This window comes from Chinchilla lanigera, unplaced genomic scaffold (genome assembly GCF_000276665.1).
Source record: "Chinchilla lanigera isolate Chin_1 unplaced genomic scaffold, ChiLan1.0 scaffold00056, whole genome shotgun sequence".
Classification (NCBI taxonomy): Eukaryota; Metazoa; Chordata; class Mammalia; order Rodentia; family Chinchillidae; genus Chinchilla; species Chinchilla lanigera.
The window spans coordinates 6,826,124-6,848,968 of NW_004955457.1; the positions used below are offsets into that span (position 1 = coordinate 6,826,124).

At 38.7% G+C, this 22,845-nt stretch overlaps 1 protein-coding gene across 10 annotated transcripts in view; it reads right to left on the reverse strand.

Annotated features, from left to right (window-relative positions):
* Positions 1–15,732, reverse strand: part of Pikfyve (phosphoinositide kinase, FYVE finger containing) — a 92,630-nt gene extending 76,898 nt beyond the window's left edge. For 5 of the 10 annotated variants that reach the window (XM_005396964.2, XM_013520756.1, XM_013520757.1 and 2 more), the window contains exons 1-6: positions 15,627–15,732; positions 11,623–11,803; positions 10,007–10,156; positions 9,699–9,734; positions 6,413–6,531; positions 5,584–5,755 (exon numbers count right to left, since the gene is read on the reverse strand). In XM_005396964.2, the coding sequence (XP_005397021.1) occupies positions 5,584–5,755; positions 6,413–6,531; positions 9,699–9,734; positions 10,007–10,156; positions 11,623–11,794 (649 nt within the window). In that variant the 5' untranslated portion in view covers positions 11,795–11,803; positions 15,627–15,732. Of the gene's footprint in view, positions 1–5,583; positions 5,756–6,412; positions 6,532–9,698; positions 9,735–10,006; positions 10,157–11,622; positions 11,804–15,236; positions 15,602–15,626 lie in introns of those variants that run through there. The other 5 variants (XM_005396963.2, XM_013520755.1, XM_013520759.1 and 2 more) reach the window with 3 other exon arrangements.
* Between the last annotated feature and the right edge of the window lie 7,113 nt (positions 15,733–22,845).

Here is a 22,845-nt window from a genome sequence, read left to right on the forward strand (position 1 = left end):
CTGAGACATTCTTAGAGTGAGTGAAATGAATGTTCTTGGGAGGATAAACAGGGTTACTTAATACTTCTAAATGTATTTTTAGGGATGCAGTCCTACCCAAAGACGAGTTTTCATTTTTATCCTGTTTTTCCCAAACTTTTGTGCATGTGTGTAAGTGTGGGTGTGCGGGGGACTGAACCCAGAGCCTTGCCCATTTAGCTCCATCCCCAGCCCTCCACAAACACCTCTGTACATCATCCCAGGCACTGAGCGCTGGACAACCAGAGAGGTGGGCCATGTTCTGGTGGCCCTTGTGCTCTGAATCTTCCAAATTCTAGACCACAGCAGCAAGCGGAGGGCTGGTGGGAGAGGTTGACAGTACAGTATCCTCAGAAGACTGAGATCGAGCCTGAGACCTCATCAAGATCCGCTGTTCAATTTCAGATGCTTGGCCCTTCAGGAAGGGTGGGATCCTGAGGGGTTCTGGCTGCTGTTTTGATAGTGTTGGCGACTGAACTCTGGGCCTCGCACATGCCAGGCAATTGTTCTACCACTGATCCACAGCCCAGCCCTCCACAATATGACAGCACACTATAAAAGCTGGTCACACAGTTACATGCCACTTCATGACTTTTCAGTTAATGACAGGCAACATAATACAATGGTGGTAGAAAAAATTATAATGGGCCTGAAAAATTCATATTGCCTAGTTGTAGCTATTGCAGTGTAATCAGTCACGTGTTCATGATGATGCTGATATAAATGAACCTATACTCTACCAGTCCTATAAAATTATACCACATACAATTAGGTGTAGTACACAATATTTGATAACAATAATAAATGCCTCTGATTTATACCTTCACTATTCTATCATTTCCATTATTTTAGACTGTACTCTTTCTCCTTTTAAAAAACAAAAGTTTACTGTAAAATAGTACATCATGTTATGTTGGCAGCACCCTCATACGTGTCATGTTTACTGCATCTCTTGATCGATCAAGAGGTCATGTTGATAATTAGAAGGCTGAGGCAGTACGATCACTTTGGCTCACAAGACCAACCTGGACACCTGGATAACACAGCAAGATTCATTCTCAAAAAAAAAAAACAAAAAACAAAAAAAAAAAACACCATGTTAAAGTATTAATCAATACCATCTAGGTTTGTGTAAGTATTCTGTTTGTATAAGGACAAAAGTGCTTACCAATGTGTGTCTCAGAATTACCCCATCATTGAGCAGAACGAACTAAACTTTTCTACTAATAAGAGAACAATTTTACCCTAATTATTTGTTACCATTAATATTAAAAATCTGAATTGACACTAAGGATTTTTAAAACTTCTCTGTGCTATATGGTCTTACCGTAATACTACCAAGTATAATAGATTGCCTTTTATTCACTTTAATACCAATAAAATACTACTTTTTTTCTCTCTCTCTTTTTTTGAGACAAGGTCTTACTATGCAGTTCAGGCTGGCCTTGAGCTCACTTTGTAGCCCAGGCTGGCCTCGAACTTGCAACAATCCTCCTGCCTCAGTGTCCCGAGTGCTGGGATTACAGATATGCACCACCACGCCCAGCTAAAATACTACTGTTTTATTAAATTATGTAAGTATTTTAATCACAATAAAATGTAATTTCTTGTATTATTAATTTCTGCTTCCACAATTTAACAGATAACATCTATTAAAACTCAAAAGAAAAAAATATACCTACTTCAATCAGGACCTAAACAATAGTAACTAAAAAAAAAAAAAAAACTCCAATGAAAGTACTAGAATAACCAACCAAAGTAGAATTACAGCAATTATGGAAGTAAAGTTACTTCCTAAAGAAACACCAACTTACCATAACAAAGATTTCCTTTTTTCTTCCACTACAAAGGAAATCTCCCTTAAACAGTCCACTATTAGAACCAAAAGTATCTAATCAATGTAGACTGTTACACCTGACCACGTTTTCATTTCATAAAGAACATTCATCAACAAGAGTCTAACGAACACACTGAAGTATTATATGATAGGAATACAAAGACTTTTAAGACACAGCCCTGCTGTCAGAAAAATCATAGTCCACCGCAGGCAACAAACATACAATTTTAAAAGTTGCATGACAAACGCAGTCACTACTGCAACTAACACCAGTAATAACAGCTTAGTACTTATCAAACCTCTTCTATTGCCAAGCACTGTTCTGGGTAGTTCACATTTATTCAACGTCTCAATGTGTAACTGTGCCCAACGCACATTATCCCACTTGAGGTGGTTATTACTGTATGTCAACCTTGCTAGACAAGCTGTTTGGTCAAAAAGCACAGATGAAGTTCGTTTTGTTTTGTTTTGTTTTGTGTGTGGCTAACATTTACTATCAGTTGACTCTAAAGCAGATTATGCTTCATAATGTGAGTCTTACTAAATCAGCTGACAGCTTTAAGAGCAAAGACAAGTTTCCAAAAGAAAAAAAAAAAGTCCAACACTTTGCAAAAAGAAATCCTGCAGAAATTTCTAGCCTGCTGGCCTGCCCTGAATTTCAGACTTGCCAGCTACTGCAATCACTTCAGCCAATTCCTTGAGATATACGTAAATACCCACCTCCCACATGTGTGTGTAGGTGCACATGTGTATATGCACACATGTATGGATGTGTCCTTGTGTGCATGGCTTTGTTTCCCTGAAGAACTCAAACAGAGATTTTGGTATAAAGAATGGTCCTAGAAGAATAATTTTAAGCTGAATTTGAATTAGTTCGTCAGTATCTGGAATCAGTTTTCTAAACTAGATTAGATGTGCGGCATTAAGGACTCTATTTCCAGTAGCAAAGAGAACACCAATAGTCTATGGTAATAGAGTCACACAAAATATCACATATGGATATACCTAATCAATGTTTACAAGGAGTCAGGCGCAATGGCACAGTGGTGCACACCTTTAATCCCAGCTATTCCAGACCCAACAGGAGGAACACAAGTTTGAAGCTGGCCTGGGCAACTTAGTGAGATTCTGTATCAAAGTAAAAAATAAATAGGGCTGGGGAGATATAACTCAGTAGTGGAGCACTCCTGAGTTTGATCCCCAGTACTACTAAGAAAAAAAAAAAAAGAATCAAGGTTCTGGGTGACCATGTATGTAATACCTTAAAACATTTTGTCACACTAACAAGCAGTACAAAAAGATGAACTACCAGCAGTTGCTCCTAATTGCAGTATACAAAGTGGGGAAAGAAAAGGATGACCTCAGGGATTCTATTTACATACAACTTAAGGATTTATCTACGAGTATTAGGAACTTTGGTCCACTACTCTGTCCATAACAAATTTTACTTGGTCATACATAAAAAAAAAACCAGTGAAGTTGCCATGTAAGACCTGCTCACCCACCCGAGGACAGATCTTTGAGCGCACTATGAAAAGTTATGAGAACCCCAGTGCCCTTAAAGAGCTTTGGTTATTCTTACGGTTGATGTTGTTTGTAGGTCAAAAATCATAGCAGGAACTGCTGCCACTAAATCAAGAAGCTAAATGTAACGGGGATAACTGAATTCCACAGTGGCAGAGGTGAAGTGGCAGCACTTAAAACCCAAAGACAAGGCAGACATCAGAGTCAAAGTAGTAATCAGAATCATCTGACTCAAAGCCACCTATAGCATTAACTAGTTGATCACAGTGTCTCTAGATGGGAAATACATTGGCAGTCTACTAATTTCTTACTTGACTTATACAAATAAAATTCCACAAGTAGACAAGAGTCTAAACCATGAACCAACATAGTTATCACCCCTCAATCAATCCTCATACTTCAGCCATTTACTGGCCCAGAATTCCTTGAATAAAAAGAAAACTAGGGCCCCTTAAAGAAACATGCCACTACAGTGTCAGAAACTCAAACCATTAATCTTTTCTTATGGCTTGTGTCTAGATGTCCCTCCAAAAGCCTCATGCACTCATAGGTGGGAGTTTGGGGAGGTGGCTGGATCTATGCAATGCTGTTATTAAACTGTGTGATGCTGGAATTAAGGGTGTGTGGTTACCAAATAAGTCCACTGATTGATCTAGCATAGTTCTGGGTATGGGTGATGCAAAGACCCTCTGGGTAGAGGTGGCACCACCCAAAAACCTGCAAGGGATAAAAGCGGCAGGTTCTGCAACTACTGCTTCTGCTGCTGTTGCTTGCTTGCTTATTGCTTCGCTGTCTCCTGCTTGCCTTCCATGGACTTGCTTCTCCTCCGCCATGCCACCCTGCCTTGGACCCAGCTGACTACAGACTGAAACCGCTGCTAACTGTGAGCCAAAATAAACCTTTAACCTTTAAAGTTAACTTTGAGTTAACTTTGAGTGTCAGATATCTTTTTCTCTTTTAACTTTAACTCCTTAAACTTTGAGTGTCAGATATTTTGTTTCATCAAAGAGAAAAGCATCCAAGACATCCTTCTACCTTCACCAAAGGGATTTATGGTGTTTTACGAAAGTGACTATACCATGAGATAAAGAAGGAAACCGTCAAATTTTTCAGTGATTAGTAGACACTATCTTTAATTATATGGTAACCCCAGAAGACCCCAACATGGGACAACAGTCACAGTAGAAGCTTATGGAGGTAAGGTGATCAGTGGAATTGTAGCTCAAGTCCATTTCAGAATGGGTTAAGTGGGCTCTGTTGTCATTTCCCCAGTTCTGGAATATATATCTGAAACAGACATAATTCAGCAACTGGCAGAATCCCTATACTGGTTTCCTAACCTGTATTATGGTACTTCTGGCCTCTATAACTGTAAGACAAAAATTTCTAGAGTTCTAAACCACTCAATTTATTGTACTTTGTTATGCCAGCCCTAAGAAACTAAAACACCAACCATATTAACCTGGTGAGTTTTATCCTAAGGGTAATGGTAGCTTTGGAAGTGTATTAGACAGAGAATACCCCGACATGATCAAATTAGCATTTTATAGAGAAAATAAACTCGCATTTTTATAGAATATGGAGAATGAATTCAATAGAGAGAAAACCAAAAGTAAAAATGTCTCTTCAAAGCTGGAGTCTCAATCTGGGTGAAGAATAATGGAAATTCTGAAAGCTGTAGCAGTTTAGGTTAAAAAAAAAAAAAAATAGTGAGTAAGAGCAACAAGATTTGCATGATAACAAAAAAAAGACAGATGTTCAAAGTTCTCTTTTGGGTAGTTTCTGTTACTTCTACTCCCAAATAATGTTTCAACAAATAACTTCAACTTTCTGTACTGCTAAAATCTGACTCTGTTCTTTATAGAAGACTGTAAGACACAATTTACCAAAATATAGTACCATATAGGTCAAAGATATTTATTTTATAAAGCAAAAATGCTCATAGTAACAAATTAGTAATCAACTATAAGCATACTAAGAAGTTTTAATACTGCTATAGTGTTTTGCTAGTATGTATGACATAGTGGCTTTTATTCTATTTATAACTATTTCCATCTACTTCATTATCCAAGTGTAAAGTTCTGAAAAGCAAAGCTCTGTCCCCTCACAACTGTGTTCCCCTGTCTTACACATAGGCCCAAAATAAATATTATCTTACAGTCATTACCTTAAAAGTTATAACACTGTCAATAAAATGCATTTACCTGTATAGCCCATAAATTTTCCAGGGATTTCTTGATTACAGCAACGACTGCAAAAGATTTGCCCGCATAATCGGCAATGGTGCCTGCGTCGGAAGGTCGTGAATTTCTCACTACAATCATAGCACTCTTTACACTGGCTATCTGGCATCCAGTACTGCTTCAGGTCACTATCCTGTAACAGTAAAAATGTACGAAGTCTTCTTGAAAACACTGACTAAGTTACAATGGCAAAGGAAATCCTAGGTTTCTTTTGTAGAAAATGACAAGCTAATTCTAAAATTTATGTAGAATGCAAAAGGCCAAAATAAGACAATCTTGAAGAAAAATTGAAGGATTTGTATTACTGACCATGGAGATTTATTCTAAAGCTTAAATAATTTAGACAGAATTGGTGCAAAAGTTTAAAAAAAAAAAAGAAGAAGCTACAGACAAAAGAGAATGCTCCAACATTCTCTCTACACATATACAAAATTCATAATGCAATCAAAAAGGGTGGACCTTTCAAAACATCAGTCTTAGGTCCAACTGGACATCCATGAGGACAAAAGGAAACCTGAATCCTAGTCACACAAATCATAAACCTTCTTGAAGAAAACAGGTGAATATTACTCTGATCTAATAAACATTTAAGCAGAACACTAAAAGTACCAAATACAAAAGGGGGAAAACCAATGAATTAGGACACAGTAAAACTAAGAATTCATGTGTGAAAAAGACAGTATTTACAGCTGAAGGAAGTAACAAATATTCCCTCAAGAGGCATTATGCCATTTTCAGTGGGTATGGAACGATCCCTGTAAGTGCTTCATGAGAAACCTCCCAACAGTACCTGGCTTTTCCCCTCCATGATTTCCTTGAGACGTTTTAATACTGTGCTGAGGCTTCGAAGCTGAACAGCTGTACGAGGGTCATGACCTCCAAAAGTAGGTTCTGCTTTCCTTCTTGTATCTGAGTCAGATTAAAAAAAAAAAATGCAATCTTGCTAATAATTCCTAGTTATCTATATATAACATCGTATATACATGATACAAGGTATCTCCTATTTTAGTATATATTTATGTTCCCCGATGATATGGATTAAGAATGAAAACTGGACTTTGTAAGAGTAACAGGTTGTTGAAAGTTTTCTGGGGTTTCTTGTTTCTGTTTTTCAGTACTGGGGCTTGAGCCCAGGGCCTTCTCACTGAGCTACACTCCTACCCTTTTCCACTTTTTACTTGGAAAGACAGCCGAATGAATCGTACAGGCAGGACTTGAACTTCTAATCTTCCCTCAGCCTCCCAAGCACTGGGATTACAGGCATGCACCATGGCCGTGGCTGAAGTATTTTTTATTACAATATAAAACATCACTTCATAAGAAGAAAGGACTATCTGAAACAAGTACTACCTGCCTGAGATGACTGATAGTTCTGAGGACTGGGACTGGAGTATCACTCACATGGCCAGAATTTACTAATGATTTCTTGCACACTGTGATCCCAACCTATAACAAATAACAACTGCACATTTAGTGGAAGAAAAGGCAACCCCAGAGGCTTAACTAGCTTGGTCTCAAAAGTCAAACAGGTAAGCAAGAGGATCAAACAGTTCAGTTCTGGAGCAGATCGTAAGAAAGAAAGGTAATAGCTCAGCCCCTAAAGGTTCTTAAAGACTTTAGAACAAGCAGAATGCTAAATTTTACCACGGTAAATATGACCAAGTTCCAAGCACACTAAACTGCCAGAGGATTGCTAAAACTCCAATCCTCCTCCTCCTATAATCTCCCAAACCCAGCAGCACACTGACACTTGAAATAGCAACACAGAAGCCAAATCTACCAACAATGAAACAAGTGAGCTTTGTGGCAAGAACAGGGCATGCCCTCCAAAGTTGCCACCTATTATTTCCTTATTTTAGACCAAATTACAACTGAGCTTTGTACCTATTATGGCTCCAGCAGTTTCAAAACCTAAGTATAAAATGGAGATACTCTGACAAAAACCATGAGCATCCTATTAGCTTAAAGCTAGTAACCTAGTAATCTGTGAAGTACCCCAACCTAAGTAGTCTCCCCTTATGGAAAGTTTCACCTTCCAAGGCTTAATTACCCACAATTTGAGTCTGAAAATATTTATCTTCACTCTTTCAAACAGAACTATTATTAGATTATGATTATATTTTACTACTAGTTACTACTGCTACTCTCTTACTATGCCTAATCGATAAATTAAACTTTATCACAGGTATGAATGTATAGGAAAAGGTACAGTATATATTGGGTTGGTAAAATCTGTGGTTTCAAGCATCTGTTAGGGGGTCTTAGAATATATCACCCATAGATAAGAGGAGCTACTATAAAATGGAAAATATCTCACCCTGAATCTGCCTCAAATTCACTATTTGCTAGGTTTGTATTAGCTGTTTGTTTGTTTGTTGTTTGTTTGTTTGTTTTGCTCAGGTACTCTAGAAAGGATTACAAAATAATGACAAGTTGACATCTAAATCCAAATTTGTAAAGAACTTCCTAAGAATTTAATTACTAAAAAAAAATCACTATATCTAAACTGTACCTATTTTTGAAAACTTTAATCTTTCTATAGTTATACCTTAATTTCAGTATATACCTCAGATGGGTGGTTATTAATATGTAAGTTTTAGAATGATCAATTTTTCCCTGAGTCTCAAAAGATAAAGCAACTCTCCATGATTCACAAGGTGAAAATGGACAGAGATGGAAGCTGTGAGAATTATAATGGTGGCACTCCCAGGCATGGGCAATAATAAACTGTGAAGCCTTTTGCATTTAGCTACTAGGAATGTAAGAAAGTATTAACAGCATCATCCACTAGAAAGGATGAATGTGGTTCTTCCTAGAACCACAAAAATCATCTTAAAAGAAGATGAGGGGACCCTGAGAGAAAATCTAGTCTATTTCATTCCCTTACACAAACGTCCTTAGCCGCTTCTCTAACTAAATGGATACTATGAAATTGAATAACTTCCCTAAGGTCAGAGAACTAAGTAAACTGTAGAATACAGCCCTCTAGTGGGGCAAGGAACTTGTTTGGTCAAACAGTCCCATGCTTGTGAAGCTCAAATGCCTGCAAATAGAATCCAAGAAGCAGGTAGACTTGATAAAGGCGATAAAGAATTGTAGGAATCCCAGCAAGCAAGACATTAAAGCTCCAGCTAGAGTTCTATATTGAAAAAGTCAAGTCTATCACAACTCTACAGGCAAAGCTTGGCTGTAAACCCTAAAAGATTAGACCCTAGTCTCAATTTTACAAGTGAAGAATTTCTATGCTTAATTCAGAGACCTCTGCTTTCCTTGGCTCCCTTTTCCTCTCTCTGTAGCAAAGCAAAGTTTGGCATAATTTGAAAAACTGAAGACTCAGAGTTCACCAAAGAAAAGGTCATAGATGAAATTTTTCAGACAACAATGTCTCAATTCAGCATAGGAATCACAAGACCTCCCTCAACAAAAACACAGTGTTGCCATGGGTCAGGTTTAAAAGCTAAGGAGCATTTATGGAAGCTAAAGGCTAAAGTGGAAATGGTTTGGAATATAAGAAGAACCTGTTTCTCTCTCCCTCTTCCAACCTTCCAACTCTTTCTTCCAAACTGCTAACATAGCCCAGGCAGAGCTCACCCAAGAAAATCTATGGAGGTGATAGAGATACCCACCATTATGGCTATTTTTCACTGAGGGACCTCATGGGGAAGAGGAGCTAGATCAGACAGGCTCCTGGATTCAGGTACCCTTGGATCAGGGACACTGCATCCCACTCCTCCTGTTCTATCACCTTGAATTGGGCAAACCACTCCAATATTAACAGTCTAAGAGAACTAAAACATAAACCGCTTCACCTCCTCTAATCTCTTAACTCAGACACTAACCCTCAGCCCACACTCAGAATACCATGGAAATGAACATGACTGTGTACACCGGGGTGCCGAACAAGCAGGCAAGGGGAGCTCAGTTTATACAGCCACACTAGCAGTGTGCATCCAACAAGGACAGAGGTTAGGAGCAAGTGGCAGCCTAGTGATGGAGTTGACAGTTTTGCAGCCAGAGGCACACACATTAGCATCCCAACAACAGGCACAGAACTCATTCACAAAGTTGAAACTGACCTGTGTTTTCTTGGGAACGCTGCAAACTGTTTTCTGCTGAAACCCAATCAAGTAAATTAAGAAAAAAAAAACAAAAAACAGTCAAGGCGTGTGTACCATTCCTAAATCAAATTTTATCAACATGTTTCAGAATTTTTTCCAGGTATCAACAAATTCCTTCACTACCTAAGTAACAGCTCTATTTGCTCCAAAGAATGCATGACTATTCCAAAGAACAGGAAAGTTAAGTCAGCAGCCAATCTCCAAAACAGAATGACAATTGAAAAACCTAACATACAGACAGGCATGAAATGAGAACACTTCTTTACCTAATACTGAAGAACGCCGCTGCAGTTCCTCATTGAGCTGCTTTTTATAAGGAACAGGTGACCTCACAGATTGTGTCCGCGAAGGGAGCTGAGGGCTGGACCAGCTTCCACTTGGAGACTGCTGCTCTCCTTGGCCCCCCTCTCCTTTCTCTGTGCCAAAGGAAAGCTTGGAATTATTTAAAAACCTAAAATTCTTTAAAATATTTCAGACAACAATGTATGATATATGCACAATTCAAAATTATGGTAGTTTTTAAAGAAAAAATTCAAAGACTAACGCAAAATTACAGGCTAATAACCATATACACATGATCTACATGCTTTACTTTTCATTTGAAGTTATTTGATCATATAAAAAATAAAACACAAGCTTCACACGAAGGCCTAGATTTTCTGGCTACAGTATACACATTCCTTACACTGTTAAAACAATGCATAAGCTCTTAATAAATATTTGCTAAAGTAATAAAGTTTTGTCTTATGACAACTAAATGTAATATGATATCTTGGATGGAATTCAAAACAGAAAAAGGACATCAAATAAAAATTTTAAAAATCTAAACAAAATATAGTATATACAGTAATTAATAAAAATATGTCAATAGTTCATTTATTGTAACTAATGTGCCATACTAAATAAAGTAAGACACTAATAAGGAAAACCCAGCATGGGTGTACATGTGAACTCACTGTACTATCTTTCCACTTTTTCTATAAATCCAAAACTATTCTAAAACCTTAAATTTCTTTCTTAAAAATCATTGTTTCAAAAATATACTAACCATTTTTAGAGGACATTAAACATGATTACTAAGAAAATTCAGTTAGTTCTACTAAAATTTCTACTGAGTTGATTAAACTATTAACCCTCTAAATTCCTTATAAGGATTACTTTCTAACATACTTCAAACAATAAAGACAAAAGATATAGGACTGTATTATTTTTTAATTCTTCTTCCAGACACAAAACATATTACATAAGATTTCATTTTAAAAGTCTCTTTTCAGCCAGGCATGGTGGCATACGCCTGTAATTCTGGCACTGGAAAGGCTGTGGGCAGGATGAGCATCAGCAGTTCAAGACCAGCCTGAACTATAGTGAGACTCTGCTTCAAAAAACTAAAAACATCAATACATAAACAGAAGTATCGTTCCATTTCATATCATGTACACCTTCTGTATTAAAGTCACAACAATCTTACTAACAGTTTCCAACTTTTTAAAAGTAAAAACCTTTCCTCCCCTGCACATTTCCCTCAGTGCTTTAATTAAAATGTTTTGGCTATTAACCTACCAAAAACAAAGTTCATTCTGTGAACTTAAAAAGGGTGAAGTACATTAATAAAAAAATTTTTAAAACCAACAAAATGTTACTTTATCTTTACAGAGGGACCTCTTTTAACATTTAGTTTGCAATCTAGACTTTCAGTTACAAGTAATTAAGAAGAATGTAGTGAAAATTCTAGCTTTTTCTTCTTAGGCAGAAAGTCCCAAACCCTAAAGCTATTACCTTGTTAATATTTCACTTTCTTACAAAGACACAGCCTGAAAGTTGAGTAACGGAACTGCAGAGAATCAGAACCAGAAGTTTTCTGGTCTTTAAGAATAAGTCTTACCTTTGTTAAATCGAAAAAGATTTACAAAAGAACTATATGCTGATTTAAAAGGTGGTTCATCCTGATCAGGGGTCAAAGGTTTAAAGTGTGTGAGATGAGAGGGACTAGTAGGAGATCGAAGCAAATCATTAGCAGAGTCCAATGTTGGGGAAGTCTTATCATCTGTGGCCATTTCATGAGTCTGAAAAAGAGAAGCAAGAGATGTAAGTTTCTCAGAAACCAAAAGTTGAATCCAAACAACATGCAAATATTTGGAAAATCCTATTCTGTGACAATTATCTATGGAAACCAAAAAGTAAATCTAGTTTAGCATATTAAAGTTAAGGCGTAAAAGACTGCTGCCTAGCACAAAAAACTCTGGAAACCTAAAACTATGATTATGTAGCCAATCTTATTTTCACCATTAATATTCAAATTATTAAAAATTAAAATGAATTAAACTTAGCAGGAAATGCATAAATCTAAACAACCAAAAGGAAAAAACATTTTTATATCACTTATACCTCTATAATTTTTTTGAAAAAAATGATAGTAACTTTTAAAGTTATGGGGGAAACTGGTTTTACATAAGCACACAAATTTATTTCAACTTTTCTCTTTGAAAAAATAACATAACAAATATATTCAAGAAAAGGAAATGAAATAGACATCCTTTGATAACATTTCTACATAATCTTCACAATCAGCTCAGACCACTTCTCATCACCTGTCCCTCAAATTATACGCTGCTCTCCAACATCTTTCATCCTAGGTGCATGAGCCTGGGTTTTTCTCTTTAAGCCTAAACTCATATATACTAAAGGTAAAGATCTTAAAGAGCTTTTTATTTATAAATAATGAAAAATCTTCATTCAGTCAAAGCAACAAATCTAACTAGTTAAATGTTACAGAAAAGTGCTAAGGTTTATTGTTTGGCATTTTATATCTATATTATTATTATTTTAACAAGTTGGTCCAACTTTATTGTAATCTGTTATAGAAGACAACTGAAATAAGAACCAGTATCTTTGATTTTAAGGTTTTTAGAAATCTGAGTTATACTAGGCGTGCTGGTGCCTTCAATCACAGTACTCCATAGGCAGGAGGAGCACAATGAATTAGAGGCCACAGTACGCTACATAAGTGAGTTCAAGGCCAGCTTGAATGACATAGTAAGACTCTGTCTCCTTCCAAGGATCTTAGTGGAACCTCCAAAATGATTTGGGGAAAATGCTAGATGTCAAATACACTGAGTTTGTGTTCCTCGAAGTCAAAGAATGAGTTCTAAGGAACAATGGAGGTTAAGAGCAGGGAAATTTATTGGAGAAAAGGTATGGGGAATAGAAATGAGGGTATGGGGAATAGGAAAGATCCTGAGAGACAGGAAGGGTCTCGAATAGATTGCCCTATTGTTTGGTATTTAAATTTATACTTCAAAAACAAAATATATAACTCTCCAGTTATTAAAATGCTATAATTTGTAAGCTAATCTACACTTTATAAAGAGGACATTACATCCTTACATAATGCTTTTTCCTTCAAAAATCCTGTCTACCATTTCATTTTATTTTTACCATATCCCTGGAAAGCACACAGAGCAGGCCTTACCACAGTACTACACTGTACGTGTGAGGCAACCAACATACAGTGAACCCACAACTTCCTTCGTGGGGCATCACAGAGATGGTAGTAGACCTGTGACTAGACCCCAAGTCTAACTGCAAAGTTCTTCTTTAGATCAAAATTCACAGACTTCCATTTTAACCTATTTACATTCTCTAACTACTCAATGCTTTGCCTGATTAATAACTGATTAATAAATTAAAGCAGAAATGAAACCACTGACTTGAACAGGATTTGGGACCATAAATGTTCATTGGAAGGAAGGAGTTGAAAAAGAAGAACAGAGGAAGAAAAAGGAATGGAGGAAACAGAGAAGAGGTCTCTGATATCATGTATAGGGAACAGTAGAAAACAATCCTGAACTATCATAATAAACCATAATCCAACATAAACGTTTGAGAAATAAGATGGTGATCAATCAAGTACAAACACAAATTTTCTGGCCAGGTGTGGTGGTGCATGCCTGAGGCAGTAGAACTGCCACAAGTTCAAGGCCAGCCTAGGCTACATAGTAAGTTCCAGGCCAGACTGAACTTGTTTCAAAAAAAAAAAGTCTAAATCCAAGTTTTCTTTAATAGGGATATAGATTGGTAATGGTGTGCTTGCCTAGCACAAGGCACTGGATCCAGAATGACCAAAAATAACCACCAACAACAACAAAAAAAAACTAAACAAAAGATTTTTGCTTCTTTTAAAGAACACTGGACACAACGGATAATGTGATGACAGAACAACTCTCAGGCCTTGGAAAACAGCCTACATTCTATTTCCTCAAAAGTAACATCAAAGAGTTAGCAATCTGCCTTACGAGTCTTAGAAGTACTTCTATAGTCACCTAAACACAAAATTTTCATTACGCTTTCGACAAAGATAAAAATTGTCATCAAAACATCCAACCAGTGCAGTCTCTGAAACATAAGTTATATGTAGTTCCTGATAAAACTACATTACACAGTTCTCATTTTTTGGCGCTTTATTAACTGTTCATAATATAAACTAAGATTCTTTCCTGAAAGGTAGTTAGAAATATTAACCTACTACCTAAAGACCTCTAGTGTTTCCCCAATAATTTACCTTTCCCTATTTCAAGGCTACTGCAGAATATGCTGACCTACTACCACTCTCTTGCTGGTAAAGCCAATCATTAAGCTAATCAGGTATTGAAATGTAGAAAATAAGATGACCTGTGAGCCAAGAGCACAATTTTAGGTGGAAAATACACATATCAGCCCAGTCATTTCTAACTACAGTTTTTTTTTTAAATACTCAAAATTTATCTGACAACGTAAGACAACTGAATACTAGTAACAGTCCATCAAGAAAGCTTTCTTGTTAAATTGTTGGCCAGTACATCAACAGAAACAATAAATGCAAACAAAAAATTACATGATCCCTATTACTTTTCCCAGAAAGAAGAAAAAGGGAAGACTCAGGAATTTAGTCTTGTTTCTCAAAAGAGACTTAACCAATCTTTGTCATAAGCCCAAACCAAAGAGAAAAAAAACTAAAAAATAAAAAAAAAAGAAAAAAATTTGTAAGAATGATGACAGACTGGGAGTTTTGGAGTGGCAGAAAACAAGCTTCAAATAAATCAGAAACAAGTACAATATGTCAAACTACTACCTCTACTGTCAATATTGTACTAATTTTACAGCATAGGATGCACTGAATCAACACTCGATAATTTAACATATCACATCAAAAATAACTCCCTTTAAACAAAACCCTAGCGATTCTCTTACTTCTTGGATAGCTTAAGAAAAATCACTACTAATAGGACAGAAGCGCCCCCCCCCATCAAATGCCTAGAATTATTCACTCACTCCAGTCCCATGCTTGTGTTAGGAACATTTTTTTTTTTTTAACGAAAATGCAGTACTAATTGGGAAAACAGGAAAATCAAGTCTCTCCCTCAAAAAAAGACTTTGAAATACTACACTGACGTGGAATCGTCTCAAATGGCAGAACTCAGGCAGATATGTACGTAAGAGAAATCGGGAATGGTAACGAACCTCCTTCTGCAGCTCATCCACCTCCCAAGTAAGTTCGCGCTCAGGGACCGAAGCTCACTACAACTTCCAGGTGTCAAGGGACCCTCCGAGAAGCGCCCCTCCCGGCTCCCGTACCCCGCCAGACAGGTGCGGCCTGGCACCCCGGACCCCTCCGGAGACGTCCTGCGAGCGTCCCGGCCCAGCCGCGGCTACAGCCCGGCCTCCAGACCCCGGCGGCGGGGCCACGGTGATCGTTTTACCTCAGCTTCCCCCTCCGTTCCGGCCCGGCGCGCCCCAAGCCGGCCTCCTCCCCACTACCAGCCTCAGCGGGCTATACCCCAGGTCCCCTCTTGAACCTGCACCTCCCGCCCCGGCCCCGCCGGCCCCCCTCAGCCCCGGCCACCGCTTCACCTAGCTCAGGTGCAGGAAGCCCGCCCGCAGCGCAGCCTCGGGACGCTCGGGCGGCCGGCGGTTGCTGCAGGAAGCGTAGCTGCTTACACTGTTGATGCGGCGTACGGCTTCCCCCGGAGGCTCCGCCCCCTGTTCATCCTCTCCACCAATCCTCAACCTTCCCTGAGGACAGGCCCCACGCCCTGCTCCCCGCCCGCCCGACTCTCGGATCACATGCTCAGGCAAAAGCAGTTCAACGCAGAGAGTGTCGAACTCGTCAGCTTGACCGAAGGCGGCCGGGTGGGGGGCGTGCCTCAGCCTTCCTGGAGGATGCCCGGTCGACAGCGCGCGTGAGCATCACGCGGAAGGGCGCTGGGTGCTCTGCCCCGGACGGTGCTGGCTGGGCCGCGGTTACCGTGTGTGCTGCACACAGTGGGTAGTCACGGCCCGTTGCGGACTGATACTCGCGAGTGTAGCACAGAGCAGTTCAGAGATATGAAGCTGCCATCAGACTTACAAGCTGCGCCAAGAACTAGCAGAGGGCCTTAGACAAATAGCTCATTTCTTTGGGGGGCGGTGATTTTTTATTTTATTAGTGTATGTTTGCGATACATGATCACTGCATTCGTTTGGGGAAATCAGTACGTATATACCTCGTGTCTTGATCAGTTTCCTACCCTTTCCCCCTCCAGTTTCCCATTCCCCACCTCCCCAAAGTTGGCCTGGTTATCTGGGGTTGATAACGTCATACATACTTTTTCAGGATTAAGTAAAATAAGGCAATTAAAGCAATTAGTACAATCCTTGACACAGAGGAAGTCGTGTTCATTCCAGTTTTGTGTTGCAAATGTGAATCTAGATAAATTTACTAAATTCTACTTGCTCAGCCATACTGGTATGATCGTCATTTTTTCCTATTCAGAGTTGTGTGGAAGTAATTGTGAAAAATATGATCAAACCTCTTGACTGAAATCGGAGGTGCTATTTTTAATTCAATTCTGCAGATCCTTTTCCTCAAAACTTTTGGCAAATGTCCACCCAGTTCACCTCAGATGGTCTCTTCGGCTGCTGGAGCTGTGCCACAGAAACCTGCAGGTTGGCACCAGCAGCAATCCTGGTTGTTCTCAACTGTGAGCTCAGCAGTCTTTCTGGAGCTTGTATTCAGCTTCCTCTTCCGTTTTTCACTACTATTCCAAATCTCCCCCCCCCCCATTACCTTATTTCCAGCGGAGAACCTCATCTCCCCAAAAGAAGAATGTTACCGTGGGTGCAACGTTTAAGGACCCAACTACTCCCCCATCATAACATCCACCTGCATCCACTTCTGTCCCAGCCTCCCTTCAGGCCTTCCCTCTGGGAGAGAGACGCCTCGTCTGTCCCAATGCAATCTCCCTGGGCTCCAGCCCCTGGTAGCTTGCACTGTATCTGCAACCAAACCTTTTCCAATGACTTCCTCCTCATCAGCCCATAAGGATGCTCAACTCTCTGCCTTCTTTACAAAACAAAAAAGACAAGCCAAAAAGTCTTTCAATTTGCTGGCTGTGGTGGCGCATGCCTGCAGTCTCAGAATTTAGGAGACTGAGGCAGGAGGATCACCATGAATTTAAGGTCAGCCTGGACTACCTAGTGAGTTCAAGGCCGGCCTACACCACACAGCAAGAACCTGTCTCAAAAAAATAAAGTCCTTGGCCAGGGATATAGCTCAGCAGACACATGCACCTTCCTGGCAAGCACAAGGTCCGGAGTTCAATTGCTGGTACTGTAAATAAATAAATAAATAAATAAATAAATAAAGTCCTTAAATGAACCCACCAGGTGTTAATATTTCATAAATTTATAATAAAGTATAAAATAAATCCAGAGATAATATGCACAGAACAAATAGTCCAGGCAAGAAGTACCTATTGTACAAAGAAGCTACATATATATGGTAAAAAGAGACACCCATTTGGCAAACATTTTTTGTCACTATACCAGCAATGTGTTAGGTAAGGCATTACCCTAAGGATAAAACTGTGAATGTGGCAAAAGTCCATGCCCTCAGGAAGCTTGCAGTGCAATATCTATGTGAGCTTCCAGTCTAATTTCTGTGGAAAAAGAGATAGAAAACTCATTCCCACCAACAATATGCAAAGGTTGCCTTTTCTTCATATCCTCTGCATTGCCTGTTATCTTTTGACTTCCTAATAACACCTAGGCTAACAGGGAGGTGGTGGGATCTCTCATTGTGGTTTTAATTTATATTTTTCTGATAACTAATGATGTTGAACATTTTTTCATGTACTGGTGGGCTATTTATATGTTATATTTTGTGAATACATGTATACAACCTTTCTTGCTATTGAGCTGCTTGAATTCCTTATATATTTGGATAGTAGTGCCTTACCAGATATGTGGTTTGTGAATATTTTCTCCTATTTCATAGGTTATCTTGTTGTTCCTTTGATTGTTTCCCTAGCTTTTGAGACTTGCTATAATCTCAATTTCTTAGGATTTTTGCTCTAATTTCTTGGGGTTATTTTGCCTATTTTGCTTTTGTTGCCTGAGTGTTTGGGCCATACTTACCCCCAAAATCATCACCTAGGTTAGTGTTGTGGAGCTTATCTTCTACAATTTGTTCTAACAATTTGTATGTAAAGATCTTATATTTAGATATTTTGTATATAGTATGAGAAATAAGATTCTAATTTCCTTTTTATGCAGTGGAATATCCAATTTCCCTAACAGTATTTTATTTGATCTTTTTGAGATAGGGCCTTGCTGTGCAGTTCAGGCTGGCCTTGAGCTCACTTTGTAGCCAACACTGGTCTCCAGCTCATGATCCTCCTGCCTCAGCCTCCTGAGTGCTAGGATTGCAGGCATGCACCACTACACCCAGCACCTAACACTATTTAGTGGCAAGAATCTTCCATATTGCTTGTTCTTCACAATTCTCTGAATGATCAGTTTTTCATAAATTAATAGATTTTTTTCAGGTCTCTATTCTGTCTCATTAGCTATATATCTTTTTATGGCACTATCACACTGTTTTGATTACTATAGCTTTAAAGTATATTTTAAGTCAGATAGTGTGAAGATTCCAAACTCACTTTGGCTCTTTAAGGTCTTCCATAGTTCCATACAAATTTAGGATTGCTTTTTTCTGTTTCTGTGAAAAACACCATCACAATTTTTATGGTGATTACACCGAACCTGTAGATTACTTTGAGTAATATGTACATTTAACAATATCATTTGTTCCTATACATAAACCAATAGTCTATTTATTTGTGTGTTCTTCAATTTCTTTCATCAATGTTTTATAGTTTTCAATGTACAAGTTTCTCCCCTTTTAAAGTTACTCCATTTAATTTTTGTAGCTGTTATAAATGGGATTATTTTCTTGATTTCTTTTTAGGAGAGTTTGTTGCTAGTGAACAAAGATGCTAATCATTTTTGTATATTGGGTTTCTGACCTAAAATGTTGCCAAACTTGTTTATTATTGTCAACAGCTTTTTGGAACAATCTTCAGGAATATATATATATATTTTTTTCAAGTTATCTGCAAAGAGGGACAGTTCAACTTCTTCCTTTCCAAGTTGTGTGCCTTTTATTCTTTTGTCTTGCCTGATTGCTCTGGTTTAAACTTCTAGCAATGTGTTGACTATAAGTGGCAAGGGTGGGCATCCTTGCTTGATCTTAGAGGAAATGCTTTCAACTTTTCACCAGGAAGTATGAAATTAGCCTATCAGATGTCGAGTTCGCAATATTTTCTCTTATTCCATAGGTTGTTTCTCTGGCTTCCAGATGCCTTCTAGTTTGATATAATCTTATTTGTCTGTTTCTCTTGCCTGAGCAAGAAAAGCCCTTATTGTTGAGGTACATTCCTTCTATGTCTACCTTGTGGAAAGCACTTGTTTTCTGACCCAGTATGCACATCTTGAACTTTCCCTGCTTGCACTTTCCCTGGTCCAAGCCTTAAATCAACCAGTTCCTACTGGTACACTTCAGTAGGCAATGAAAAGGTATTGTTAGAACTCTTATACACTATACATGAAAATATAAATTAGTATATCCCTTCTACAAAATAATTTGGTGGATCTAACGAGCAACTTGGTAATGTTTTTGCTCTGATCCAATAATTCCAATTTTAATAGTCTAGCCTACAGAACTGATCCAACTGATTGAAAAAAGAGTTTGTCATAATTATTAAAACAAAATAAATAATGAGAAAAGTAGCACAAATAACACATACAGCATGCAAATAATACAAATGATAAAGAATTAAGTCATTATCAAAAACTATGTTTAATACAGCCATAGAATATCAGACACACATGCATAAATATCACATACTTTCTCTGGTGTGAGAAACTGAAAGTGTAAATAAGAACCAATATGTATAACAGATATTGTGAAATAGGAAGAAAATTTTCAAATGGGAAGGGAAACTAGGGAGGTGGGAGGAGGAGAGGAAGAAAGGGAAAAGAAAAAAGTGAGTGAAGAAAAAATGGAAACAGCTTTTGTAAATAAGGAGAGGAAGAGGGGTTGAAGGGAAGGTGGGGGAAAAAAAAGAATCAAGTTATACCATGTACAGGTACAAATTCCCTATGATTAATATGATCATTATGTATACCTAAAAGGTATCAATAAGCTTAATTTTTTTTTTTGTCTCTTTGAGACAAGATCCCACTGCAGTTCAGGCTGGCCTTGAGCTCACTTTGTAGCCCAGGCTGGTGTCGAACTCACAACAATCCTCCTGCCTCAGCCTCCTAACTGCTGGGATTAGAGGCATGTGCCACCATGCTCAGCTACCCAATAAGCTTAATTAATATAGAAATAAGTACATAAAAGCTTCTAATGCATTTTTCTTCACTTCACAATCAACTATCTTGCAAGGTTTTCATCTCTTTCCATACCTACCATTCACTCTTCAAATTCGTATAGTATGGTTTCAATCAGAATCTAGCTCCTAGCATCCTTCTACTAAAAGCGCACACAAGTAGGAGTACCTACCTGCAAAAATTACTTTAAAGCACTTTCTAAAAATCTCTCCACAGTGCTTCCTCCTTTTTGGAAACTTTCTTATCTATTGGCTTCCATTCATGGAGCTCTGCTGGTTCTCACACTGCCAGATATTCTGTATGGTGAGCTCCCTTCTTCCTGGCCCTACAAGCTATAAGTGTTCAAACTTCAGACTGAGGTTGCCTCTTCTGAGTGTAGTTCCAGATAATCTCACTCTGTCTTCAACTACTATCACTGTGTACTAAAGATTCCCAGGCTCCTCTCTGCAGCTCAGACAGCTGTCATAAACTCCAGGTACAAGCGGCTCTCCCAGACATCTCTATTGTACTGTCCCACAGGCACATCAGACTTAACAAACCTTTACCTTGACTGTCTTGGCCATCAAATCTGGGAGTGTACTTTTATACCTTCCCTCTTCTCCTTAACCTGTCACTCAAACTCAGGTCAAGTCACCTTCTCTGTTGTTCTCAGAATCTTCATGGATAAGGATAATCAGGCCTTCTTCATTCTACCTTGGTTTTTGGTTGTTTGAGATCATCAAAATGAAAATATAACAACCTTAGGATATTTAAGAGAATTCCATTTTCTAACAGAGTGACCCATAACTGCATGCTGGGAAAGATCTCCTAAACCAGGTTTCCTTTGTGTTTACAATACTTGGGCGTAGATATTATTAAAATACTCAGATTCTTCTGTTGGCCACATAGAAGACAAATGATGTGAAGAGACACAATATTAATTAAACAGGGGAAAGTAGCGGCTGAATTAAACATCATTTGTCATCAATAGAGATTGTCCAGTGAAGCCAGGATAGTGGTGCATGCCTATACTCCCCGCACTCTGGGAGACTGAGGCAGAAGGATGAAGTATTGGAGTCCCCACCTGGGCACCCTAGGGCTTAAGGAGACCTTGCCTCAAAATAAAAAATTTTAAAAGGGCTGAGGATGTAGTACACTGCACCAGCTGTGTTCACTCTCCAGTGCCAGAAAATAAGAATAAATAGGCCAGAGAAATTCAGAAAAACTTGTGTGTAAGAAGTTAGCTTCATATTCACTTTTTTTTTTTTTTTTTTTTGTCTTTTTAAAACAAAGTCTCGCTATGCAGTTCAGGCTGGCCTTAAACTCACTTTGTAGCCCAGGCTGATCTCAAACTCGCAGCAATCCTCCTGCCTCATGCTCATGAGTGCTGGGATTACGGACATGCACCACCACGCCTAGCTAAGAACTCTTATCATGAGCATATGTTTAGTTTTATTTTTTAAATAAAACAACTTTATTGAACTAACGATTTGCATACTACATAATTTATAATTTTTTTTTTTTTGTCTCTTTGAGAGAGGGTCTCGCTATGCACTTCAGGCTGGCTTTGAGCTCACTTTGTAGCCCAGGCTGCTTTTGAACTTGCAGTGATCCTCCTGCCTCAGCCTCCTGAGTGCTGGAATTACAGGCATGGTACAGGCATGCACCACCATGCCCAGCTTAAATTTATAAATTTGAAGAGTAAGATTCAATAGATTTTTAGCACACTGAGTTATTCAACTATCACCACAAACTTAGGTCATTTTGTTTGTTTGGGTTTCTTGTGGGGTGGTGGTTCCTGTAAGGTTTAAATCGGACCTGACTCTCCCAGCCCCCAACCTGCTTGCCAGCAGAAGCACTATTCTCAGCAGGGAACTCAGCTCAACACCAAAGCTGTCATGGGAAAGCATAGGATGTCGTAAAAGAGATAAGCCAGGACAAGGAATTTTGCAGGTCCTGGGGACATCTGGAGACACCCAAAAATTTATACCAGACCTTCAAGGATCCTGCCCACTGAGATGCAAGACAGCCAGAGAACTTGGACCACAGTTGTTTATTAAAATCTTCCTGCCTAACGTCCCCTGCCTCTTTCCTTCCCTACGAAAGGGACACACTTCTCTTCATTCCCTACAGATGGCCTTATTGCTCTCTGCCTGCCTACACCCAGGTATTAAAACCATGTGCCTGGTTGCTATCACAAAAGCCTGGTGAGTGGTCTCTTGCCCCATATTCGTTAGACTTTTGGTTTTTTTGAGACAATTTTTTTCTATGTAGTTTAGGCTGGCCTTCAACTCATTGTGTAGCCTGGGCTGGCCTCGAATTCACAGCAGGTTTGCATCACTATGCCTGCCCGGCCCAAGATTTATTTTTAAATGTGTATTTTTTAGCTGGGCGTGGTGGTGCATGCCTGTAATTCCAGCACTCAGGAGGCTGAGGC